The following is a 26,792-nucleotide window of genomic DNA, read 5'->3' as shown; positions in this document are numbered from 1 at the left end:
AGATAAAGTAAGCTTTTTACCAACTGCACTAAACTTAAGAATACCTTTTTTTACCTTTACTATAAAATCTCCTATGTGATAATGCTGGTGTGATTGACAGTCATTACAATCTCTTTTTAGGTGGATTCAAAGATCTCCCTGGGCATTGCAGGCATCCTGATTGTACTGAGCTCAGTGGCATGTTCTCTGGGCATTTTCAGCTACTTTGGAATCCCGCTAACACTAATTGTGATAGAAGTCATTCCCTTCTTGGTGCTCGCTGTTGGGGTGGACAACATTTTCATTATAGTCCAGACACTTCAGGTATTTGCTCTTCTGTGCAGTCTTTTTAAACATGTATCATTTCTGGGGGCTTTTGTCTTGGAGCAGAGTCCTCTGTATTCCACTGCTCAGCCCAGTCTGAGCAGATCTGGGATCTTGCTGGGTATCTAGTGTTCTTCAAGAGGAGAGCCAAGGTAGACATGTGTCTCCAAAACCAAACAAAAACTCAGCATGTTCTTAACTGCTGGTTGATACCAAGCTCCCTTTACACATTTTACGGTCCATATTATATGATGTACAAATGACTAATACACTCTAAACAGCATTTGGTAGCTGTAAAACTACTACTGTTTTTAACTTGTAACTTCAGTGTGCTATGAGCTCTAATATGGTCTGAAGCTTGTAGTTTAGTCCATGAGGCTAGTATTTGAGTAATAAGCTTTCTAAATTGACAGGCTTGACTAACCACCAAAAAAAAGGTGTTGCCTTTGGCAAGTTTGTGGTTCCAGATGAAGCACTGAACTTGCTTTACATTTAACTTAAAATACAGTAGTAAGGCAACAGGGGGAGGCTCATGCTACTCTTGAATTAAAGATGCACAAACTCTCTCTAGTACGTTAATGCTGCTAAAACTGTGGAAAACAATTTTGGATGTTAAAAAGTTTTCATGACTTTAAAAAAAAATTTCAAAATTCCATGATGCCCAGCTCTAACAAACTACTGCCTTAAAACAGAGAGATGAGCGCCTTCAGGGTGAAACTCTGGATAAACAGATTGGCAGAATCTTGGGAGATGTGGCACCTAGTATGCTTCTCTCATCTTTTTCGGAGACCGTGGCATTTTTCCTAGGTAAGACTTCTGCACACTTGATGAGAGGTTTTATCATATCTGCATGTTGTAAGAACGAATATGAAGAACTAAAGTATAAATAAGAACAAATCAAAAATCTTTATAGAGGAAGTTTAGCTTAGTAGTTTTCCCCTGGTATAATGGTTTAACTTTCTCTCCTGTGGACAGGCTGTCATAGCTCTTCAGACTGGCACAACGAGGCCATATTCTGTATATAAGAGGTCTAATTCTGTTTTTTGTCAAGCTCTTACTCAAAAGTCCAGAACTTTGTATAGTATTTGTGGTGATGGACACTTCTAACTTTCACATTAGGAACATACCAAATATCAGGATATATTGGCTCCTACACAGCATATAGTCATCTTGCCATTACATGAAAAAAGATGCTGCTGTCTGATTACGTTTGAGGTTGCTCCTACGTACGTGCAGTGGGTATTACAGGCATGTCACATGCTAGAACTCTTCAAGTATAAATCAGACCTCTTTATGAACTTGTTTACTTGGAGTGTTGCTATTGGTTTGACTTGCATTGGCTGGCTTCTTGGGGGAGTAAAGTCTTGCTCCACAGCACTCCTTAACTAGTGCCTTATGCAGCCTGCATGTGACTAGTAACTCTGGAATTGGGGAATGTCTTAAGCTAGTCTTCCTTAGCACAGCCTCAGTGCTGACAAACGGATCAACAATGGCTGTCTTACCTAGGTGGCTTGGCTTTTTTCTTCTCAGCTTGCACGGGGAGAAGGGGAGGTGTTTGTTCTGCTATAAGGCTAACTCTTTATCTCTATCTAGAAAACGCTTAAGCAGGATAAATAGAACAGCCCTGATTTCCCAGCAGGGGAGGGGACTTATTTAACAAACTGGCTCCCTTCTTTTAGGGACATTGTCTACCATGCCGGCGGTCCGCACATTCTCTCTTTTTGCTGGAATGGCTGTGCTCATAGACTTTATTCTTCAAGTTACCTGTTTTGTAAGTCTCCTGGGCTTGGATATTAAGCGTCAAGAGGTAAGTGTGAATGCATCTGTGACCCCAATGGGATAGGGATGGTATCTTCTGCAGAACTGCACTAAATTTGGTATATCTTGGAATCTCTTTCCAGAGGAATAGACTGGATATTCTGTGTTGCATCAAAGGCGAAGAAGAAATGAGTCAAGTTCAACGTTCTGAGAGTATCTTATTTTTGTTCTTCAAAAACTTGTATTCTCCATATCTGCTTAAGGATTGGATGAGACCAATAGTAGTAAGTATGCTTTGTTTACCAGTGAGCAGTCATCAACACTTGAACAAAAGTGTACTCGGCACCAAGTCTCATACAGTAGAAAGGTCTATAGAGACTTCATCTCTTTCGTTATGTTAGTGTATTTCTGTTTCAGGCTTTACTATTGGAATGAGCTTTTGTACTTACCAGAGTATTTCTAATAAATGTGGCTAGAGGCTTGGGATCTCTAATTGTCAGTAATACAGCTCTGCACAGCTTGGGCCTTGAACCATAAAATAATCTTAAGAATATGTCAAATAGTCAATACATTGACTCCTACGCTGCATTAGTCCATAGCCTTGCTGTTGCTGGAGAACAATGCCTAATTCAGTTTGAGGTTATCACCCTTATTTACAGTAGGTGTTAGAGGAATATCTTACACTGGTACCCTCTATGTATAAATTAGCCCTTGGGGCCCTAAAGGGGGCTCTAAGGAGCTAGATGTTACTGTCACTGTTGGGCTAAGCCTGAATAGCATGCTTAATAGTGACTGTGCAAAAAAGGCTGTAGCTTAATTTAGCAGATTCGTTCTAGAGTTCTTGCTTGTTACTTCAGTACAGTTGTCACTTCCATGAATCTGCTTCTTTTGCAGGTAGCCTTGTTCGTGGGTGTTCTATCATTCAGTACAGCGGTTATGCACAATGTAGAGATTGGATTGGATCAGTCTCTTTCAATGCCAGATGTAAGTCTTCAGATCATGTCCCTCCTTAACAACTTGGAGCCCCTGAATTATTGAAGCCCTGACATCTTTGTGCCACCTCAGCATTATGCAGTAGTTTAACTTGAGCTTTCCCTTTAAGGACTCCTATGTAATGGATTACTTCAGCCAGCTCAGCAAGTACCTGCATGCAGGTCCTCCTGTGTACTTTGTTTTAGAAGAAGGGCACAACTATACCTCTTTGGAAGGGCAGAACATGGTGTGTGGTGGAATGGGATGTAATAATGATTCGCTTGTCCAGCAAGTCTTCAATGCTGCGGAAATTGGCAGCTAGTGAGTTTTTCATGCTTTTTTTTGTGATTACATAGAGCAATGTTAACTGCCCAGTGTGTCCTTTTAACTTAATTTAGGTTCAGCTGTTGATTGTGCAATTGACACTCTGTAGTACTTGCTTTCTACTGTGGGTTTGGGGCAGGGAGGAAGGAGGAAGCTGTGATAAACTTCTAGAACAAGACTAAAACCTGTCTGGACCTGTGGGATGTGCTCATGTGTCAAATCATGCTTGGATTTGGCAAAGGGGTTTAATGTCCAGGGATGAGGAATGAGAGGAGGAAAAACTCATGTCTGGTTAAGCTCTCCTGGAAAATCACTTGCATGTTCAGTTTCTAAATGTGGTAGATAAACTAGCCTAGTAAAGCTTCCCCACTGAGTTGTGGAGGCTCAGTAAGAATCAGGAAATGCTTCTGGAATACAGCAGTTAAGGTAACTGAGGAAAGCATTTTCCTCACTCCCTTCCCCATAGTTCAGTGGTTTTACCTCCTTCAACTTAACTGGAAGAGAAACCTCCTCTGAAAAAAGGCAATAGTCTCTGGGATAGGATGAGTGGGACTGGGAAATGGAAGTCAGTTTGGCTATGGAACTTGGGTGCTGCAAAGAAGCTTTTGCTGTTGGCTAGTCACAGTGTTAACAAGAAGATTCATTTTGGGGCAGGGGTTCTAGAGCAGGGGACTACATGGAGAATCAAGGAGCTTGGACTAGAATGAGTTGATATGGAATAAGACAACACAGAGCTCAAGGAATGTGTTCTGGAATGAAACACTAGATTACTGACAACTGGTATGTTCTGCTTATTTTGTCAGCACAAGGATAGGCTATGCTCCATCATCCTGGATTGATGACTACTTTGACTGGGTGAAGCCACAGTCATCCTGTTGCAGAGTCTACAATACAACTGGACAGTTTTGCAATGCTTCAGGTACTAGCATCTTTCTTGTTGCTAGGGGATTAGTTTGTTTTATAGGAGCTTCTCTGCCAAATGTCTTGTCATGATATGAGCCAGTTGAATGGCTTTTCTTATTGTGAACTTCTACCTCTAGAGTAGCTCTAATCTGTTTGAATTGTCACTTTTGAGTGAACTTAAATACTCTGTCTACTAGAATGCTACAGGCTGAAGATGGCTAATATAATAACTATTCAAAAAATGGAGTTGATTATGAGAATTTTGAGCCTTATGTGCTCTTATGAAATGAGTGGGAAACTTACTGTCCCACTTGTGTTCAGATCCTTCAGTTTTACATAGTTCTTCATATCAGATTTAACGTAGACAGTACAAAAGTAACTAATAGGTGTCTGGTAAACCTTACTTTGGTAGTAATCTTAACCAAAAACATGGTGGCAAATTCTATGCAGAACTGCAGGACTACATTCTCAGTTGTTTTAGCAGTAAAAATGCTTTTCATGGGTTTGTAGACAGTATTATTGCAAGTCAGAAGTGCTTAGTACTAAGACAAAGAATATTTGATTCTGTACCTGACCTCCTTTCTCTATTACTCTTTCAGTTACTGATCCATCCTGCACTCGTTGCCGACCACTGACTCAAGAAGGCAAGCAGAGACCGCAGGGGGAGGACTTCATGAAATTTTTGCCTATGTTCCTATCTGACAACCCTAATCCTAAATGTGGCAAAGGGTAAGAGCCATATTCTGTATATCTTGTTTGAGGAGCAGTATGTCAGATACAGGTGGGTCATACTTAGAGCAAGTCTGTCTGGAAGCTTGGATATCTAATGTCTGTCTATAAAGCTCCTACGAACTATAAATCTCACTTATGGTGTTCTCTGAAACAAAACCAGGAAAAGAAATTTAGTATCAACTAAATGGAACAGCAGCTTTTCCTCTCTACATAGAAGCAAGTTTTGTAGTCAGTCTTGCCTAGTATAGCCTGCTTAATGTATTGTGCTCTGAATCCTTGCAGTATCATCTTTGGAAACCTAGAAACAAGGTTATACACTATAAAAAGCTAATAAATTTGAATATGTTCATTGACACTGATACTTGGAACTTTGCTCTCTTTATGCAGAGGACATGCTGCATATAACTCTTCTGTCAACTTCATAAACAACAAATCTGATGTTGGAGCTACTTATTTTATGACTTACCATACTGTACTAAAAAAATCCTCTGACTTCATTGATGCTATGAAGAAAGCTCGGGTTATAGCAGATAATATTACTGAAACCATGGGCATCAAAGAGAAGAACTATCGAGTGTTCCCTTACAGGTATGCATAAATCCTTCTTACTATAGTGACAATGTTTAACTTACACAACTGAGCAAAAGTACTGGCTAGCAACATCTTACAAAAATCTGAGTCTTGGTGTTTAACAGGCACTCTGGAATCTACTAAATCCAACTGTTTATCCACAGTGTTAACTATGCTTTGGTCCATAGTTAACTTAAATTGAGCAACCTGTCCTTTACTACAGGGCTAGCTCTGTCTTCAGCTCGGGCACTTTCTAGTTTTTATAGTAAGGTTTAATAATTCTAGCATAAATATGTTGACCTGGATGAGTCCCAAGCTGTATTTTGAATATATTGGCTTCAAACTTAAACTGTTGCTGAAGCATTTAAACTTAAAGCAGACAGTGGTGATATCAAAGTACTGCTCACCTAATGAGTACATGATTGTTAATGTATCACTTGAGACTCCATGCAGTGGTACCGCAGTGAAACTGAGTAGGAATTGGCATCAGTACCACAGAAACATACACCTTTTGCTTCAAAGAATCTTTCCCAGGCTACAGTTTCGTTGCAGGATCTATCACTCCAGACCCTCAGCAACAGCCCAGTAGCTATTGCAGGTATGGCAGATGATCTGAGGCAACCATTTTATTTGAATATAAGTAGCTACAACAATTCTAGATGCAGTCTTTACTGAAGTGGTGCTGAGGAGCTGTCATCACCAGCAGGTGTTTCATGGGTGATCCTGGGAAGCAAATTCCTGTTGGTGACTCCTTCCATAAAGAAGGAACTACTTCATCCTTTCTACAGAAGCTTATCTAATACTAGCAGCTTAGTCTCTGTACTAGATTACCTCTGGTTTTTGTCTGTAGTCTGAAAAATACTAAGCGGCTCAGAACTAAGGCATTCTGTAGAGTCACTTTGGAGTTTTCACTATGCATCAAGCATGCAGATCATGCAGTCCTGACAGCTTGAACTAGCTGATCTTTAAGGCTGTTTCTACTCTACAGACTTTATACAAATAGTAAATGACAGCAGATAGTCATCCCAAGGAGTTCTGCTCAAATATTCACTGCTATTACTTTTAAGTACAGTTATTAAAGTAGCTAGTTACCTATGGTACCTCCTTTTTTGATAGGAATACTGCATATGGCTTTTTGTATAAGACCTGATGGTGGTCCTAAAGTAGAATGGCTAATTACAACCTCTGCTCTTTCCACAGTGTGTTTTATGTCTTTTATGAACAGTATTTGACAATTGTGGATGACGCTATATTTAACCTCTGCATCTCCTTGGGATCAATATTTTTGGTGACAACTGTGCTGCTTGGTTTTGAAGTATGGGCTGCTTTTGTGGTTACAATAACTATTGCGATGATAATCATCAACATGTTTGGGGTGATGTGGCTGTGGGGCATCAGCTTGAATGCAGTTTCATTAGTAAATCTTGTCATGGTAAGTCACAGACATCTCTCTGTTTACAAGTCTTGAATGGTTTTGTGTAATAATAACTCATGAAACTGAGTAGTATTTCTGTTAAACTTCAGGAGCTTGAACAATAGTAGAACTTACTGCTTCTAGATGCTGTCTAGAAAATAAATTTTACTCTGTATGACCATAATTTAGTTCTAGTTCAATTGATGTCCTATCTGTAAGCTATACTGCAGCTGTTAGTCTGCTGTTCTGCAGCAATGGTGGGGATGCTACTACTTAGACTAGGTGCTGTTGCATGTCATGAGGCTGTAAGCTGTGTATCCTTACCTAGGCATAAACAGTGTTTAAGGCTTTTGCTGCACTGATGTTCTGTGGAGTAGATCTAGGATGTGCTAACATTTGTATTTTTCCTGCATAAACAGATGAAACACAACTAGTGCAGAAAGCACTTTGGTTAAAAACTCCAGAACTGCACTATCAGCAGCTGAGAGTGCTGGAGCTCTGGTTTATCTTGCTCTCTAGTGACCTATGGCATACTTGAAAATGTTATGAGAAAATAAATTGTCAGCCCATATTACAACTAAAGAATCATAGTTGCACAAGTGTATCTGCTAGGTAACAAGTCAAGAAGGACTTGCCAGCTGTTCAGTGAATGTTTTAAATGACTTGCTTAAACAGCTTGCTTTAAGACTAAAAATGTTAAACTCGGCTGACCTTGTATGGTATCAAATAACATGCATACTAAAGTGTTATTGCAGAGTCGTGTTATTCCAGCTAGCATCTGTAAATTGATTTTGAGTTGTGTGCTCACTGCATGTACTGTATTGAAGCCAGGTTTTTTCAACTTCAAGAAACTTTTGTCCTCTAAAACCTTAGCAGTGCTGTGATACCTGATTAGTTGTCAACTAGTAATGGCTAGTTAAAATACTATACAGTACCTTTAATAGCCTCTAGTAACCAGTTAATGCTAAACTCAGTTTGTTACAACTTCCAAGGGCACTTTAACCCTGGAAACTGATGCTGCCTGCCATAACTTTTCAAGCCTGTCTCAGGTCTTATAACTTACCATCAAACTGCTTATCTACTGATGCCTTATTTCATGTTTTCTCTTTTACTCTCTCTAGAGTTGTGGTATCGCTGTGGAATTCTGTAGTCACGTGACAAGAGCATTCACTGTTAGTACTAAGGGCAGTAGAGTAGAGCGTGCAGAAGAAGCTCTATCTCACATGGGCAGTTCTGTAAGTATCCATTGTACAGGGGCGGGTAAAATGGTTGGCTCGGGCTGCAACTTCAAAGAGACTAGGACAACATCCTTAAGTCATAAGGAATGCTTTGATTTTTTTTTTTCTTTTTTTCTTTTTCTTTCTGAGAATACATAAAATGCCTAAGGATCAACCTAGGCTTCTGCTAATAATAAGGGTGATCAAAAGACTTCATAATATTGTTAGGCCAGTATAACTTTAATCTAGTGGTAGTAAAGAACAGTACAGCTAAAACTTCAGCTTCAACTAAACCAGTAGTTTGCATAAATTCTCCTTGAACTGTAATGTTACAGCTTAAGTGCATCACAGCCTTCCAGATGCCTGGGAAAGGCCATTCTGGATAGTGTGGCACTGGGGCTCTAAGAACACAGGCAGGGCTTAGTATTAGGCAGTACTGTCATCACTTAAAGTCTAAGATGAGCAACCTGGGCAGGGTTGGAGCAGACTCTGTTCTGCTGCTACATCTACCTGATCCAGAAAAGGAACTTCACTGAAGCCTGAGTTATGTCAAGTGAAGGCTTTCATCTCTTTGCCTGAATTCAAGATTATACTTAGGTGGCTGTACAGATTAGAGTAGAATTCCTGAGCTTTTCCAAGAGGAAAAAGGAATAGAAAAATGCTGAACTTCCCAGTGTAAACCATCATTAACTTTCTCTAACATCTCCTGGCCTATGGCAGTTCAAGTAAGACTAAAAGTTGATCTTAAACTCCTCCTGAGTTAGATTTGGTTCTAAGGTTTAATGGGGAGAGGAGGTATACTACATATAGGAGGATCAATTAAATTAGATGAGCATTTTTAGCAAATACTAAGTAAAATAAATGGATTAAAGCTCTTTGGCACTTACAAAAACACTCTTTTACTTGTCAGGTTTTTAGTGGTATCACACTGACTAAATTTGGAGGAATTGTAGTACTGGCTTTTTCCAAATCTCAGATCTTCAAGATATTCTACTTCAGGATGTATCTAGCTATGGTCCTGCTGGGAGCAACACATGGACTAATATTCCTTCCAGTTCTCTTAAGTTACATAGGTAAGATGTGATAGTCTTTAAAACTCACTTCAAACACAAATAGCTAACTACTTATGGAAGCTCTATTAAATATGCAAAGGATTGCAAAGATTAAAAAGCAGTATTTGAATTTGCCTTTGCATCACACAAGGAGTGGCCAGACTCGTTTGGAAGCAAGGCTTGGCTGGTAGCAGTGCAAGCTCCCTGTTCCAGGCATGCTGAACTTGGTCACCCCAACCAGCCCAGCATGGCTGTGCTGCACTGTTCCTAATGGAGGTGCCTGCCTAGCCCCATGTGGTCCAACAGACTGCAGCCCATTTCATTTCTCTGCACCTGGGGACAGAGTGGAAGCAACAACTTGCTATGGGATGCTGTTTTTGCATCTGCAAAAGTGCTCTTGCTTTACAATAAGAATGGTGTCCTTTCCAACTTAGAAATTGATATGTATGGGGAGTGTTTAAAGTGCAGACTTGAATGAAGCCTCGCTAAGGGGATTAAGACTGAAGGTGATTCACTTATTGCCCTTGCTGCTGCTGACAGCTATTGCATCTGAACAGAAGCATATTTCATAAGATGTCTAAATCCACCTTAATGCTGAGATAGCTAGGACCACGCCACCTTCTTGTTCATGGTGGCTGGGTAATATCTGCTGTAAAGTTAAGACTTCAGAGTAACTTCTCTTTCTCTTATTCAGGCCCATCAGTCAATAAAGCTAAAACTCATGCTGCGCAAGAGAGGAGCAGAGGTACAGAACGAGAGAGACTCCTCTACTTCTAGTCGTTTTAACAAAGTGTTCAGTGGATTGTGAACTGTGGCTGAGACACAGCTCAGCCTAAACTGAAGTGCAGCAATGTTCTATGACTATTACACTGTAACCACCACTGCACAGATTCCTGCACAGATTCAACTAGAAGATATCAGCTGCAGCTTTGGACTTGGCTTTAAACTCAGGAAATGCTGCATGTGGCTCACATAACAGTATTACCAAAACTAGATGCATTAACGAGACTACTAAAACACTTCCCTCTTCAAGAGGCTGCATCTTTCTTCTAGAAACCTAAAACAGCTGCACTGCAAGTTGAATAGCTTTTTTGTCAACGAAACTGAGGTGATGTGTACAAGAATGGACTGCTGTACCACTGACACTAATTTTAAATGCAGGTCAATGCAATTTTTGTCTCTTTTTAGGGGGAAGCCATCACAAGTTGTAATATTTTTAGTACTATTTGCCAAAATGTCTTGTATATACTTTATTATAAAATAGCAATTTTGTAGTTCAAAATCTACTCAAATGCAATAAATTAAGTTTATACATTTCAGTGGAAGAGTATTTCAGAAAGTTGTGGGCTTCATGAGAGCTTGTTCTCCAAAAACTTGTTTAAAGAAGGTGACATGTTCTTCACAGTGCTCACCTAAGAGGGCAAAAGAAAAGTTAATATTAGCACTGAAATTAAGAGAACAAACTGTTCATGAGAAGCAAGATAATGTAGTTTCATTTATCTCAAATGCAAATACTAAATTTCATCTTTAATGCCTTGGAGCAGAGGAGTTGAATGACTTTTTAAAGCAGTGGAATACTGAGGTATCTCCAGTCCTGTGACAAGTAGTCTCATGGTGAAGCAGATATCTCATCTAGTTACTGTATCTAGCCAGCAAACTTGCATCCATGTGAGTTCTCTACTTCTCCAGATTTAAGACCACCAAATAGAATTCTGAGTTTACAGACTGTCTGATTAATGGCATGTTTCTGGTGCAAATGGTTTAACTTGATTTTTTTTTTCTTAAGTGAGAAAAGTCTTAGCATACAGTAAGCCTAGAATTTTTGGAAAGTCTATGGAAATAGACAACTAAACTCAAAGGTTTTCTTTGACCCAATTCTTGGCTTCACTGAAAGCACTAATTGGAGATGATGGTTTTGCCTAACCAAGCAATGCAAGTAACTGCAAGCCAAATGGGTTAGTCTAATCTGCAAGTTCCTGTGTCTGGCTCAAACTAGCTTTACTTCTGGGTGCAATATACTATGGGGTAAGCAAAGCTGACTTTGAAACTATGCTTCAAGGTGAATCTAAAATGCATCAAGAATTTTATTTTCACATACTGCCTCCACTGGAGTAGAAGTGAAAGGTCTTAATTCAGTTGTGCAAACTGAATTATCTGGGCTTAATTCTCTACTCAATACTTACCTGGTGTGAAACTAGGGTTTCCTCGTAACCGCTGATTTCTTTGTTCAAAGAATCTGAATATAGTATAGAAAAGCATGTCATCATCTGCCTGTTTTGCTGCATCAAGGAATTTGCGGGCCGAAATACTGTCATGTCCTCCAATACCTCTGATGAATCTCAAGGCAGCCAGAACTTGGTGCTTGGACAACAGAACTTCCACTATTTCATCATTTGCTGTGGAAAGCCTCTGAAATTAATCACAGCTGTAAGACAATGCTTCTAATAATTTAAATGCTAGGTAGTCACTTCAAGCTTGATCAGGTAAGCTGTTTGATATGTCTAACCCACATGTGACATGGAGTTACTAGTCTGAAATGCTTACTTTTAACATATCCAGAGAGAGCTGATGTGCAGGAGGGTAAATGCTTTCCAGGGACAGTAGTAGACAAGCCTAGGGCAAAAGCAGAAACAACCTTCAAATTCTGACAACTTCCCACCTCCATCAACAGTTTAATGAGGCAGCTCATCTTACATACCAAAGGCTTTGAGTCACTGAGCACATGGTACTGCAGAAACTGATGGAGCATGTAGAACAAGTTGTGTTGAACAAGGGTTTTGATGACCAGCTCATACAAGTAGTGCTGTGAATGCAGGAAGACCATCAAAGGTATGTCTCAATACCAGATCTTTTAGATCTAGAAGGTAGTACTGCATATGATTTAAACACTGTTCCTGTACTAATCTTCTCTCCTGAAGTAAAGACAACTAAAACTAAAGTATTTTGCATTATGTATGCAAAGGTTTGGGGTTTCCCAGCATCAAGTTCTGTTGGTTCTAAAGTTGTAGTATCAGGTCTAAGCTATTCCTACCTGAACAAGACTGGTCTGAGATATCATGTAATTTCATGGAGTGAGGTGATGTAGTTGGTACTTCATGCATGTAAAAGTGCTTTACCTGAACAGCAATCTGGAATTGGTTAAGAGAGCGAATGTATTCCATCAGGACTGCTATAGTGAACTTATGAGGTGCTTCCTGGACAAGAAAAAAGCGTTAGGTGGAACTTGCAGGGCTTCCCCTGAAAATGACAAGTCCATCCTATGAGGATGGTAACTGAGGTCATAATCCTGACAGSAATGATGCCTCCTGCAGGCTATGCCAAATGATCAACTTAAGGTTGCTGCTAAAACTACTGCTAAACCAGCACTTAAAATTAACTTACCTTCTTCTCTGTAAATACAGATAAAACATGGGTGTACACGTCAGATTGGTCAATAACAGCTTGAGTGCGTACAGGGCGTTTCAGGGGTGGATTATTTCTACTCTGGCCTGCTTCCACCACCTACAAGAGGAAAGCATTGTTAAAAGAACACTTTAGTGTTGAATAGTACAGGTTTTAATAAAGTCTCACTTATACAGAGGCTAGCTTGTACTATCCTACATTAGGAACATAGTTATAAACTTGCTTGTTACTGAGCAAATCCACATCTGTGGTCATGAATACTGGATGCACTCTCCTCATGGAGTGTGGACTTTGTAGATTTTTTTTTAAGTTAATGTAGCTAACTATTATACCTCCAAGCCAGCAGCTAAGCAAACTTAGTGCAGGAGCCTGTGTAAACATAGTATATGGCTATACCACTACAGTTAGTGTTTGAACTTGCTAGCTTAGCTAACTCTACACAACAGATGCAGGACTGATGAATGGCAGTGAGGTATTGTGCCATACAGTCACTGGTCTGGAATTTCTTTGACAGTTAGGGATTGAGTTGCTTTTTTGAACTTCTACCTTGTTTCCTTCTCCAGTACTAGAGTATGCTGCTTGTCACATTGGAGATAAGCTATGCAGCCTCTGCCACAGCAGACTGCTGAACAGTTGTCTTGCAAATGGGGGGAACCTACTGCACCGTGCAGAGCAGGTTACTCTAAGTTTGAAGCAGCCAAGGACTGATTAATCTTGTGGTAAACCTGACTTTCCTGAGTAGAAAGGAGCAGCTATTTTGCTTCTACCATGATGCAATCAAACTGAAATGGTGTTACCCTAACTTTGTAAGCTTCTGTAGTTAACAGGGTTTACCATAGTATAGCTCTGCTCAGCTTCCAAGTACTTCTTATATTCATGATTCAGTTTGTCAAAAACAGTTGCAATCACAGACAGCGATCCCCTTCCTGGCTCGCTGAGCACTGAAAAGAAAAAACTATGAATAAACTCCTAGAGAAAATAAACCTGTAGGTTTGAAGCTACCTTTTCTGGAAGGTGATCTCTACACCAACTTTTATTCTAAGCTTTAAAAGAAACATCTTTTCAGCCATGTCAGATTCCTTTTGAATTAAAGGGAGTGTGTGGGGAGGGAGGGGAGCTGAACTTTTTCATGCTGTTAAGAATTCCTTTCAGAACAATGACTGAGTACTCTAGGCTTCTGCTCTTCTAGAAGACAAAACTAGCTTCAGAAGTGATCTTGGATCTGAATAAGAGTCCAGCTAACAGGTGCAAGTACTGATTGAATAAGCAATATTTCATTTTCAAGGTATACCAGTAAAGCCCTTTTAAAAAAAAAACACTTTCTCTTCTTTGAGAGAGAACTTACTTTGAGAGCATACAGACAGGATAACCATTTTGCATTCTCTCCTCTGGAGAAGGAAATCCATTAGTTTTCCTTTATCTGGCAAGAGGTTAACTACAGGCTCAAGTTTCACCTGAAGATTCCAGAGGTAGCCTTGATTTAAAGGAGTAAAACACCAAATGAGTTTACTTGAATAGTATAATCTAGATAGCCAGACTTCTCACTGTAAGAAGTGAAGTACCTTCCTAACTATGCTTTAGAACTGTATGACTATATCCTTACAACATCTGGGGGTAATACTCTATCACTGCCAAGCCCATTCAGCTTTCTGGGTACAGCTGTTTAGTCACTGTTAAGCTGCTTTGTATGCTAAAGGTGTAAAGGAGCCTGTACCTCTCACTGAATATAGCAGGCTCTTTAAATAGCTTACCACTCACCTTCACTCGCACTGATGATAATATCAGGCTGAAAGACAATCCAAGAGGAAGAATCTAAATGTTAAAGTTTTAAAACCCATTTTAGTATTGATTCTAAACTGTAACCACTAAATTCATATTAATACAATATGCTGAAGCAGAGCCTGTTAATACCACTTATTTATGGTCACAGCCCTCTCATAGGGTCTTGAGTCATCTCCTCAGAAGTACATCTCATACTTCAGTTTCATGGTGCACACTCACTAATTCCACACCCAAGTCTCTAGTATAGTGCAGTAGGGTTTTCTTTCAACCTGTTGAATTCCCTCTTAACTACACAAGCAGTAAAGCCTCTCAGGCAGCATACTGTTTTACCTTAGAGATGTACATATGCATGATCAGCTGTAGCTGGAGATGTAAGGGGTTAGACTAACAAATACTTATTTTCTCTGTGCTTGGTACATAATGTGAGGCTTCAGAAAGAGTTCTATGTCTTAGAGTATTTAAAGGATACAGAGTTTACATGGAACAGGAGACTGACTTGTCACAGAGGCTGGACCTGCAGAAAAATAAATATTAGGTAAAGAACAGTAGTACTCTGGGCACCTTTTTCACACTAACAAAATACAAGCCACAAGCTTAAACTGAAAAAACAGTGTGGATCACATGTCTAGCAATCCTACAGTATGCAGGCAGAAAGTTATACCCACTCACGTAGCTAGCTCACAGTATAAAAAACCTAACTGTGGGAAGGCAAAGTAAAATTCTTCAAAACATGGTAGGTTTTGCTTTTTATACAAGTGAAATCATGTATGTTGAAGTATTCCATCTCTAAAGCTGTAATTTTAAATGCATAAATTTTGTTATATTTACATAATCACTTCAGCTCCTTAAAAAGCAAAACAGCTTTGTATGTCCTGCTGCTAACCTTAAGATTAATATTAACCTCTTCACACAGACTTATTCTTCTTTTCCATTAGTGACTTCAAAATTGAGATGTTAAAGAAAGACCTTTAAGATGCAGTCATTTCCCACTGAAGGGTCTCTTTCTTTACTGCAGTGACACCAGTTTCCCATGTGCTAGTAGAACTATGCTCAGGTGATTTCTCTTACTCCTAACTTGCACTGCACAAGTACCTTCAAGCTATCTGCTATACCTTTAGCAAAGTGTGGCAGATGCTAAGTCACACAAGAGAGTAAGGCAGATACTTGTAAAAAAAGTGCTTTTGAGCAAGGTTCATGCCCCCACTAGCTTTTATAGCTGTGGCAAATTTGGAAAATAAAGACTAAATAAGTAGACTGTAAAACTGTGAAAGATCTTCACTGTAATGCTGCAAGGTACTAGGGGAAGTGCATATTTTGAAGAGCAACTCTTCTGTAGTGGGCACAAATCTGGGACAAGAATTTGGGTACAATTCCTTGCTATTTTCTTTCCTCCCTCTCCTAAATATGTAAGAGGAGAGTATCTGTAACCAGCCTCCTAAAGACCAAAGCACTGTAGTATACCAGCTATGAAATTCAGTAAACATATCAAGGTTGTTTATGCTGCAGTTCTACCTGCCACAGGTATTTGGTAGGGTTGTATTGATCGAGGTGGAAGTACAAACTGATGGATGGTAGTAGTCCCATCAAATTCTCCTTTTAGTTTGATGTCAAATATAACTGAAGTCTGAAATGGAAAAGAGAAACTTTCCCTCAGTCTGGCAAACATGAATTAGCACCCATTTAGAGGTATTCAGGTTACTTTTCACATTTCATCTTATACTCTCCATTAAGTCATGTTGCATTCCTGGCTTAGTTTATGGATGCTGTAAAGTGAGGGAAATTGTGCAGCCTCCTGCAATACCCTCATTTCCCCATTCAGTTTTGTTAAACTCTGCTCACTAACAGTTGCAAAAGCCTTGCACAGTGGAAATTCACTTCAATTTTGGTGCTAATTAAATGAGACTGCTATTACTGATATCTACCCTATTCAGTCTATCTATCTGCTTTATCTATACAACCATGTTTATAGCCTGACCTAAACACTGGAGAATAAGAGCTCTGGGTTGAATGCTAACATGTAGAATTAATGTGAATTATAACTGCAACATTAACTAATCATCCTAATGAGATATGCTGACCCTGTTCTTGAAGCTGTCCAGCAGGAGATAATTCAGGAAACAAAAGCCTTTCGGCATGTTAAGATTCAAGTACCACTTCTAGCTTTTTCCACTGATTTAAGCCTTACTACTGAGACTACAGCTAAGCAAGTTTCACATATACTGACTTACACATATGATCATTTTTGTTCCTATTAATTTTAGCAAGTCTGGGCATTTAAAGAACTGATCATTCAAATGCTTGCTTCTGAGTAGTTCCCAGGATGATTAATTTAGTATCCACTATAACTCTGTCTTTTTGTACATGCCTTAAAAGCCTACACAATGCAACAGCAGGATTATCATAGAAAACTAACAAATTAGACTGCTGCCTGAAAAAACAGGTATCAGAAAAAGCCCTAATTAAATGTTAGCTCAACAATGTAAGGTTAGGCATTTTAATTTCTTCCTTTAAGTTTCATGCTTTTTCTTTTATGTTTTTGTTTCTGCAAATACTCTTTTTGGCAAAGCTAGAGCACCTGCAACAATATTTTCCAGAGCTAACAGCCCAGTTAAGATCTGCCTATAACTTTTAAAAGTAAAGGCACAAGAAAACATAAATAAAATCAGACCTCAGTGTCCTGATGATGTACTACCACCAAGTTATCCACAACATTTAGTGCAAACTTTCCTGTTCTGTTCAGCTTTAAAATATGTGTCTTCTTACAGGAGCCTTCCCTATAGAAATAGAGATCAGAAGAACTAGTCAGTAAGCCTATTTAAAGTAGAATGTAGAAGTCTTATACCACTTCTGTTCTTTATTGTGCTCTTACCTTGGTAAGTGATACAGAACTACTTCTGCTCCTGTGCTATTAGAAGTCCTTGAGTGATGCCTCAAAAAGAGGACATAAAGCTGCCCGTATCTAATGAGACAACAGGATTAAGATATTACTTTCAAATAAAGAGCTAGGAAGGATATGAGACTTAGATCTCCTTTCTGCAGCAAAGGCAGGAAGTTGTCTTACTCTACTAGTCTGTCAGAGCCATGTGTCTTATCCTAAAATAACAGATAAGAGATTAAATCAGGTGATCAATTAGAGGACTGAAAGACTGCTTGATAAGTCTCATAAAACATACGGTCTTTGCTCATGCAAGTTAGACATTTAAGAGCAGCTCTACTAGTACATTGGTTCAAAGATGAAGCACTCACAAGCTTTCTGGAAGAAAAAAAGTTTTAAAAACTAAAGCTCCCCAGTTAGCTCCATCACATCCCCCCCCACCCCGAGAGTACTTTAGACTCTTTGTTCAAGGAAGTGACCAAAGCACTTTCAAGCAGAGTACTGCTGAAACACAAAACCAGTGCACCCATGTTACTGTTCTTGTCTTCTCTCAGCATCCCTAAACTGTCATACTTTTGCCAAGGAAGGTAAAGGCTTGATCAGTCAGAGACACATACATTGTAGCCATTGCGATATCCCTTTCTGAAAGGCTGAGCTTGGAGGACTTGGGTGCTGCAGGTAACTCAATTTCAAATTTTGATAGCTTCGACATTGTTCCACTCTGTTAAACAACAACGAAAAAAAATCCAATGTTAAGACATGAGGCAGAAAAATCTTGACTAACGTTTAATCATATGCTATATCAATAGCCCCGCCATGAGGTGAAGAGCAGTGATATCAAAAAAAAAAAAAAAAAGTTTGACACTTTTCTGTTCTGTGATCCTGAACACATACATCTGGTATTTTAAATTTAGCCACTTTATCATCTTAAGATTCTACTGCAGTAACTTTGGCTAAGAAAAATTAAATCAATACAAAACTGTTTGCAAATCCCATTTACAATTGGCCTGAAGATTTCAGCCAGCAGTTCTCTAACTTCCTCTCTCCCCGTGAAATGTATTCTCCCACTCTTACAGGGAAGAAGAAAATCAGTACCTCCTACCAGTCAGTCTCCTTTTGTTCCTGCTAACTCCAGAATCTGTCTTATACTCAGAGAATACCCCTGCTCCTACCTAAGGTTTCTTCTCTCCTCTTTCTCTTTCCCTATGGAGTTTATATTTAAGCAAATTTTCAGAAGTGCCAAAACCCCAAAGCTTCTACTGAGGCTCACTTACCATTCTTGTTAACTTATTCTTGAGTGTAAGATATGAACACTACAGAAACTTTATTTACAAAGATTATTTTGCTATAGCCCCTATYTATCTCAGGAAATCTTTAAAGATTACCTCCTGAATACAGAACAAAAATTATTGGGTACCTAGTAGCTGCAAGATGAAACCAAATATTAAGAAGGGGGGAGTGCAAGCTGAGTCCTTGCAAAGAAAATGGTGAGAAGCTAGTAAGTAAGTTCCACCTAGCCACCTATGAAGGGAGCATTGTATCAGGATCCAGTACAAACCCTCAGCTCATATCATTTCAAACCAGGAAACCTATTTAAGTGAGTTAAAACAAAACACAATCCTCCCTTGGACTACTGGAAGAAAACTTGAATTTTTTGATAAACTCTGTAGTTCTGTTCCTCAGTTTTTAAATCATCTTACTGTATGATTAACTTAAAAATAGATTCTAGTTTTTACTGCACTGTTTTTCCAAGCCAAAAAGAAAAGTGTTTTCCTTATAACTTTAAATGCTGTCCACAGGGAAGAGCATCAAGAGAAATAAATACTGTAAACTAAGCTCTCTCATCCTTGGGACAATAGCTGTTTCTGATGTGCTACCTTTTTTCTTTTGTTAGTTTTCTAATTCATTCATTTATATTGGGAAGGTTACAGTTACAATCACAAGTGAAAGGTCCTTAATTTTTCTTTATTATCACACTACAGAATGCAAATACCCATATTAGAAATGGGAAAAAAAAATGTATGCTCATTTAAATGCAAACATGTCTGTTGAAAGATGCTTACTATGCCAAGAATTGGCCCAGTAATTCCCCCCTACCCTTTCTCAAGGTCAACTGTCCAACATTAACTAGATGAACTTCTTTCCAAAGACAACATAAGACAGAGTGAGTTACTAAACGCTCTTCCAGGAACTAGCTTCCAGGTTTTTGCTTTGTCTTTTGCTTATTGTCATGTAAGGATGTGAACACATGCACCTCTTCAAAGAAATCCGGGGAAAGGGATAGAATATTCAAGTGAAGAAGTAGCCTGAAAAAAAATGTAGTACACAGAAGTTCAGAACATATCCCTTTACCTTGAAATAGAATGGTTGCAGGACATTGCCGAGGACAGTGGTTGACAGAAGAATAACAGAGCTCTCCGGGCAATACATATACCAGTTGACATTAATACTTTGATTTTTCAGAAGTTTTAAACTTCGTTTCTCTGGTAATACCTGGAAACAGGATATTATATGACCATCAGGATTCCAACAGCACAGGTGTTACTGCACAGTGGCTGGGAATTCTAAGCAATAAACAGCTAAGTTTAAAAGCATTTACAGTGCTGGAGTTAAGAATCAGAAATCTGACAATTAAAGCTCAGGGACTAATTTACTGTACCTAAGCAAATGCACATCAAATYCTTCTCAAATTCTAATGAGCTGAAAGGTGATGCCTCTTCCCTTGCCTAGTCTGGGTATAAATGGAGAAAACACCTATAGCTTTAGATAACTTTTATAAAACCTCAGTAGTTATTACAATAACTTTGCTGCCTTCTCCACCCTCCAGCTTACTTGTTTTTATAAAAACTAAAATGAAGAGAATCAGTTTATATATTATCTTAAGGGCTTAAATAATTTTAACTCACTTATTTGATTTGTCCTCTCACTTGCAGGGGTAATGTTCATAACCCTTTTAGGTGCCAAGTATCTTTTTTTCCCCCAAATCAGCAGGAAATAATGCTTCATTTTCAATCACTATTTAGTATCAGTTGTTAGTAACAGTAATTAAATGAAACACTGTGGCATAGTTCCAGGATTAATTGTATGCACCTATGCACAAAGTGTATAATATCCCTCACCATGATCATCAGAAAGGGCTATTTATTCATTAGATTTCTCCAAAAGCACATGCAAAGGTAATTAAAATAACACAGAGGAACCTGGACAATGACATCAACACAGGAAGATGTCATCAGTTTGCAGAAGGATACCACTATCTTATACTACCTTATTCAATCAATACTTGTTGCAAACTTTGCTGCATTTTAAGTATACACATAACCCTCCCATGTTAATTTGTTTTACATGAAATAATATTTCACATTAGATTTAGATTTTAATTTCCACACAAGTCAAGAGCATCTACTAATCCAGAGTTGTCAATGCTTAATTCAGTATTCTTTAAAGAGGATCTTTGTTAAGCTGTTCTTAATAACCTGTTAAATCCAGAAAAACATGCTACTCAGAAAAATAATAATATTCTGCAAACAGAACAGTTATTCCATCTTTTTAACAGTTCATTTTCTAAATTTGAGGGCTAGAAAATAGGAACTCAAAAATACAAGCTACAGACACATTTTCAAATCTCCAAATATTTCTGTCTTATAAGAATTATTTGTACTACCTGATAGAATTCAATTCCTTGATCTGTGATGAAGACGATTTCTGTAGAACTTGTCCAGCAGAATCCTAGAATATTGGCATTCTTGGTCTTTAACAAACAAGCAAACAAACACTCTTTTACTTGGTAAAATTAAGTATTCAGATAAGCTAGTATAATTAAATAAAGAATGAGAGATCAAAGGTACTTTAGTTAGCCAACCACTGAAGTTAGTGCTTTTTGCAGTTAGACACACAACGTGCATCGGCTATTTTTATAGAAGACTCCTAAAAGTACATAACTACATGACCTGTATTTTTGGTGGCACCTGAGATTTATGTTTACTATCCAGTCAGGTTTTCTTCTCCCCTTACATACCACCCAATTCTTTTGGTTCAAACCATATTACCAAGTCAACCAATTCCTGGTATGAAAAGCTTTTTCCTTCTGTTGCCAGAAGTGAAGAATTAAGTGGAAGTATTTCCCATGACTTCACTCAGAACACTACCATGAAGGATCTGCTAGGATCATTTACTCAAACACATAATCCTAAACAATGAATCAAAGTCAGCAGGAATAAAGGAATTTTGGCAAGTTGTAAGTTTAAAAATTTACTATAGCATCGTATTGCCTTGAACTATAATTCTCTTAATTACAGGTTGGAAAGTTCCGAACAAATGCAATAATATTTATTTCTGGTAAAATAATGGAGGAAAAAAAATCAGAAAGGTTGAATTCTATTTTTGATGTTTTGGAACAAACTGCTAGCAGCTTATTATCACTTATCAGTGAAATTAGGGTACAAAATCCAAATTAACATATGTTGTATTAGTAAAATTACTGTACACTGTTTTTACAGAATCAGCACTTAGTTTCTTCTCCTCTAAACTTGACATTTGTTGCCTCCACAGCATTTCCAGTCCTTTCTGGGAAAGGATTAAAGTGACTAGGACCAGGAAGATTTTTTGGATATTGTTAATACTTGGTCATTAACCTCAATTCAGACAGACAGTAGTGACTACATATATCATTTATTTCACATTAGTTTTTAGAAGGTATCTCAGTTAGTTCTCTTGTAGAGTAGAGGCCATCAGGATAACTAGCATTAGAGCTTCACTTACTCATGTAAACTTTGGACATTGATTTAACTTACCTTACATTCCTGTGTATATTCTAGCTGAGGGCTGTCTGGAATAAAATTCAAAAAATCCTGAAACAAGGCACATTAAGTATGTTACCAATTACGAAGCAAATAATATTAGAGATAAGATAAAGGAGATAAGTTTATCTATCTCAAAAATAACTTGATAAACTACACTATTATTACCTTTTACTTCCCCCTTCCAGAGAGGGCTTTATAGAAGTCAATTTTTCTGTTTTTTTTGTTTTAAAATGGTGATACTAGCAAAACAATAATGTTGACTGCTGGCTGTTCCAGCTGACCTGTGACACAGGAATTTTTACTAAAGCTATATTTGCCACCAGAACTCTTTAGCTTTTATCTCAGAGGCTTCTGCTCTGGCATTATGTACTAGAGTTCCAGCTCCAATTCCCTGTCTGCAGGGTACAGGTTTCTTACCACATTCTTCAAAGTCCTCTGGACAGCCAGTATCTTGTTTCCCAAGGAAAACTTGATGCACTTCACTTCTCCTTTATCTTCCATCCTATACAGTTAGAAAAAAAGTTATGGAAATAATGTCTAAGATAGTTTGTTACAGAACTCTGTAACGCATCCTCAAAAAGACAATGATGGGGGGAGGGAGGGGAGAACAAAGTCTAATGCAAATGCTCTTGAATAAACTTATGAGAGCTGCTAGAAAAGTACAAGACCCAAAATTCATGCTGGAAGATAAAAGCAGTTCACTCTGCAGGAAGTACTGTACATATTCATTACAGAAACTTGGCTAAGACCACACAATGTAAATTAGCATCTCAAGTCACTAAAAATGCTCAGCTGTGTTGGCCTATGATGTGGAATTAGAAGCCTGGAACTATTCAAACATGCATTCTCAGTGCTATCCCAGCAAGTCTGGAGTAAGTCTGCAATGCCCACTGACAACCCCAAAGCAGCTTCTTTACTTCCAGAACTACTGCTAATTGACACAAACCTACTCACCTCCCTGCTAGGACACATCCTCTAGAAGAATTTTTGAAATTAAAGACAGAGTAAGGGGGTTTTCATACCATAAAAAAGATAAATAAAAAACACTCCAAAACCACATTTATTCCTACCAAACTGGCATCAGTACAATTGGAATTAATAAGATAGTTCTATTTCCAGCATGTGTTAGTAAGTTAAGACAAAAAGAGAGCTAGACAGTCGATCGGAAAAATTGTGGATTCAGTGTTGCCCCATTCAAGAACCTCGTGGAGGTCACTAAATGTTTTCAGTTCGCTCAGCATTAGTGCCGAGGGTACTTGGGCACCTTTCAGAATAGGCCCTACATAACAGCTAATAGGTTACGTAAACACACCGCAACTACAAATTGCTTCATCCATATCTGGATTTAAGCAACCTTAGAGTAAAGGAATCCTTCCTAACACATGGACAAGAAGAGTGCAAAGAGCCATCACACTTAATACAGACATTTATAAAAGTGTTGTAAAGATAAAGTAGTTTCATTGAAAGCACTGTTGTAAGATTCGAGGGGGGGGGAGGGGGATTTTCACAAGAAACAAAAGATATTAAAAAAAACAAGCTAGATTAAACAAGATACAGAATGCAAGAAAACTACATATAGGAAATACTGTGCTTGAATGAGGGGCAAGAAATTCAGAAATTATGGTTCCCTACATATATGAAGTTTACTTCATTTTGTTTAGCTTGCAAAACTGCATCCTTGGATAAGTCATAGCTGCTGTAGTAATCACAAGTTTGTACCTCCCCTATTCTCTCACATTTACAGCATGTTTTAATGAAATATTGCTGTTAAAAAAAAAGTCACAGCCTTTTTTCCAGAAGACCATAAATTCACAAGGGAAAAGCATGCCATGTTAACTGCAAGATGATGTTTAAGAACAAAGTCAAAAGATGATGACAACTTTTATGCCTGAATCACAGTATATCAGGACTAAGTACCACATAATTTTAAGATCACAGAATTCTATCCTAGCATAACAAAAATGAAGGTGCCTTACCTGAATGAGATGGGATTTTTATCCTCCAAACCTTTAACAACAACTCCTGTAGCTCCACCAGATCGAACAGCAAAAACCTATAAAAGTTATTTAAAACACATTTGTAGCTTACTCAAAATCATAACCTTAACATGCTTTTCCCCCCCTGTAAGCCACACATGTTTTTTTGACTAGACAGATTTTATTCTTACATAGGTCTTTGAATTCACACTGAGAATCACCGCATTCAATCCCTCCCTCTGAATCTCCAAGTTTACTTGTCACTGATCTAAGTAGGACATAACCTAACGTTTCCCACAAGAGAGCAACATCAAAGGAAGGAAAAACTTTATAGATAGCATACTTTGCCTTTTTTTCCACATTAGAATTTAATTTTTGAGACATTTTCATGTTAACAGGTAGAATTTTAAATATATTCTGTAAATCAGTCAGCTATTTAACAGATACATCCACTTTTTACATCCCCTATTATAAGCAAATTCTTAACAGAAGTTTTCACTCCTACAGAATCATGTGAGCAAATGTCTATCATATTTATAATAATGTTAAATGGAACTGAAACAGTCTGGTAAGCAAATTCTGAATTACTGGGCAAGTTAAAATAGTAAAAAAAAAAAAAAAAAAGTATATAAGCTTAGGGTTTTTCCAGTATATTCATATTTTCCTCAAGTCAGGTATTAGTAAAAATATCTCAGACATCAGGGCATTGTTTAAAATAAAAGGGAAAACAGCTAGGTGGGTAGGAAAGGAAAAGGCACAACTCACTGACCCAGACACTGATCTTGTCCGAACATGTTATTAGATAGGAATAGTTTAATAGTAACAGGCAGTTTTGTCTCTGCTTATGAAGTTTCAGCTGGCTTACACTTACAGCCTTAGTACAGCTGGATATACATTTGCATAAAACCCGTTAGAGCAATACTGCTTGTTGAACTGGAATAAGCTAACATTAAAAAAAAAAAAAATGCTTCTACAAACTGGCTGAGAAAAAGAAAGCTAGGTAGACTCCTTATTATCATAATTATGCTTGTAGAAGCATTAGCCACATCTCAGAATAATAGATATATTATTTTGTTGTATTAGCCATGCTACTAGTGCAGTATGCTCATGCAGGGGCACAGGTTTCAAGGCTATGCGCTGCAAGCAAGTCCACAGCCTCATTAGAATGAAAAATATTGAATTCAAATGTTTCTAATATTGATTGTAGAAAGAATAATGAAGGCAATGCTGTCTTAAAGTTAGCAATTTGGCCAGTGATCAAGGAATGAACCATAAGCAATAAGTGAGATGAGAAGATAGCAAGGAAGATGTCTCTGAAGGCTGTTTGTGTGGGAAACTGTCATTGAAATGCTGGTTACAAATGATTTGGAGACACCTGGCAAATTAAAAAATTCTAAGTAAGAAAAAAAATGGAAAATGGTATTTACAACTGAAAAATATTTCTTTTAAACGAGCCCTTAATATTCAGTTTCTGTATAGTTTTAATCTCATCCACAATTAAATACAGTGTCTCCAGACAAGCACATTTAAGTTTGAGGGACAGTTGAAATATGATAAATGTAAGTAAAGCATTATGGTTTATGAAGAGAAAGAACACCACTGATTCAGAACAGAGAATAACAGCAAGAAACACATCCCAGAAATATCCCCCCCCCCGATACAACATTGATTTTATCCACACCATGCATGCTTGAACATTTCAATTCTGTGAATGCTTAAGTTACAGAATGGTTACAGGAAATAGAGAGCAGAAAGTATCCACATCTAAGTGAACATCATGATAAACTGCAGACCTTTTAGCTATACCCAGCCAACTGTTCAGAAGTCCATAGGGATATTAAGGAGAAACAAGCTTAAAAGAACTGAGTCTAAAAAAAATGTAAAGCAAAGCAGCCATTCAGGCCCGAGCCACAAGTAAAGCTATAGATGCTAATTTGACATTTATGAATATACTGAACTTTATGCATTGAAAAATCTGAGAAAAGATGCTAGTACTGAAGGGACAAAGTTTGCCAATAACATTAGGATATTCAAAATAGAAGAAAAAAGGGCCAACTCTGAAGAATCCCAGAAAGACCTTATGACAGATAACAACAAGATACCAACACGGCAGATGAAATTCAACAAAATAAATGTATGCTTATACATATAAAAAAAAAATCCAGCCTCACTCGTCAAGTGACAGTTTCTGAGCTAGCTATTAGCATCCAGCAGCCAGACCCCAGGCTGGAGCAGTTCCACACAAGGGGGACCGCGAGCCTAACGCCCAGCGGCAGCCTACAAAACCACGCGCGGCCTCAGCGGGTGGCCAGCAGCCACCGGTCGCTCCCGCTCCCCGGCGGCGGGGCGCAGCGCCGGCAGCGCGCAAGCAGCCGCGGAGGCGGTCGGGGCCAGCAGCCGCTTCCCTCCCGCACGGTCGCGGACCCTCTCGGCTCAGCGCCCGCAGGATCGGCCCCTTCCCCCGCCGCCGCGCACCTGCTTGTTGGCCTCATCGAAGAAGACGCAGTTGACGGGGTTGGCCTTCTCGAAGTGCACGGGCCGCGCGCACAGCGCCAGGTAGCAGCCGCCCTCGCCCTGGCGCTCTCCTCCTCCTTCTCCGCCCGGCGCCTCTTCCTCCGGCGGCGCCTCGCGGCTCATGGCGGCGGCGGCGCGCGACGCCCGGCACCAACGGTCCCCACCGAGCCCACCCAGCCACCCGCCCGCTTCCTGT

General features: G+C 38.8%; 2 protein-coding genes across 4 annotated transcripts in view; one reads left to right on the top strand and one right to left on the bottom strand.

The window, feature by feature from the left end:
• The window catches only part of NPC1 (NPC intracellular cholesterol transporter 1), a 21,941-nt gene extending 11,377 nt beyond the window's left edge, over positions 1-10,564 (top strand). Inside the window, exons 12-24 of the mRNA XM_026058609.1 lie at positions 121-303; positions 996-1,110; positions 1,983-2,110; positions 2,205-2,345; positions 2,956-3,045; positions 3,164-3,354; positions 4,161-4,276; positions 4,860-4,989; positions 5,380-5,580; positions 6,763-6,994; positions 8,098-8,211; positions 9,104-9,266; positions 9,940-10,564. Coding sequence (XP_025914394.1) covers positions 121-303; positions 996-1,110; positions 1,983-2,110; positions 2,205-2,345; positions 2,956-3,045; positions 3,164-3,354; positions 4,161-4,276; positions 4,860-4,989; positions 5,380-5,580; positions 6,763-6,994; positions 8,098-8,211; positions 9,104-9,266; positions 9,940-10,022 — 1,887 coding nt within the window. The 3' untranslated portion in view covers positions 10,023-10,564. The remainder of the gene's footprint in view (positions 1-120; positions 304-995; positions 1,111-1,982; positions 2,111-2,204; positions 2,346-2,955; positions 3,046-3,163; positions 3,355-4,160; positions 4,277-4,859; positions 4,990-5,379; positions 5,581-6,762; positions 6,995-8,097; positions 8,212-9,103; positions 9,267-9,939) is intronic.
• Positions 10,481-26,763, bottom strand: RMC1 (regulator of MON1-CCZ1). 3 transcript variants are annotated; one of them, XM_026058610.1, is made up of 20 exons: positions 26,558-26,760; positions 24,083-24,159; positions 22,524-22,608; positions 22,098-22,154; positions 20,969-21,055; positions 19,657-19,797; positions 17,922-18,025; positions 17,299-17,388; positions 17,098-17,203; positions 15,942-16,053; positions 14,899-14,943; positions 14,406-14,459; positions 13,993-14,121; positions 13,482-13,588; positions 12,627-12,746; positions 12,362-12,439; positions 11,944-12,048; positions 11,790-11,858; positions 11,429-11,654; positions 10,481-10,657 (listed from the first exon to the last, which is right to left on the bottom strand). In XM_026058610.1, the coding sequence occupies exons 1-20, from the start codon at positions 26,717-26,719 to the stop codon at positions 10,578-10,580; spliced, it is 2,034 nt and encodes a 677-aa protein (XP_025914395.1). In that variant the 5' UTR covers positions 26,720-26,760; the 3' UTR covers positions 10,481-10,577. The 3 variants fall into 3 exon arrangements, with proteins under 3 accessions (XP_025914395.1, XP_025914396.1, XP_025914397.1); XM_026058611.1 differs by lacking the exon at positions 12,362-12,439 and having other exon boundaries at positions 26,558-26,762; XM_026058612.1 differs by lacking the exon at positions 10,481-10,657 and having other exon boundaries at positions 11,585-11,670; positions 26,558-26,763.
• Between the last annotated feature and the right edge of the window lie 29 nt (positions 26,764-26,792).

This window comes from Apteryx rowi, unplaced genomic scaffold, assembly GCF_003343035.1.
Source record: "Apteryx rowi isolate R43461 unplaced genomic scaffold, aptRow1 scaffold_149, whole genome shotgun sequence".
Classification (NCBI taxonomy): domain Eukaryota; kingdom Metazoa; phylum Chordata; class Aves; order Apterygiformes; family Apterygidae; genus Apteryx; species Apteryx rowi.
The sequence above is the reverse complement of the archived record's forward strand: the minus strand, read 5'-3'. Positions and strand labels throughout refer to the sequence as shown.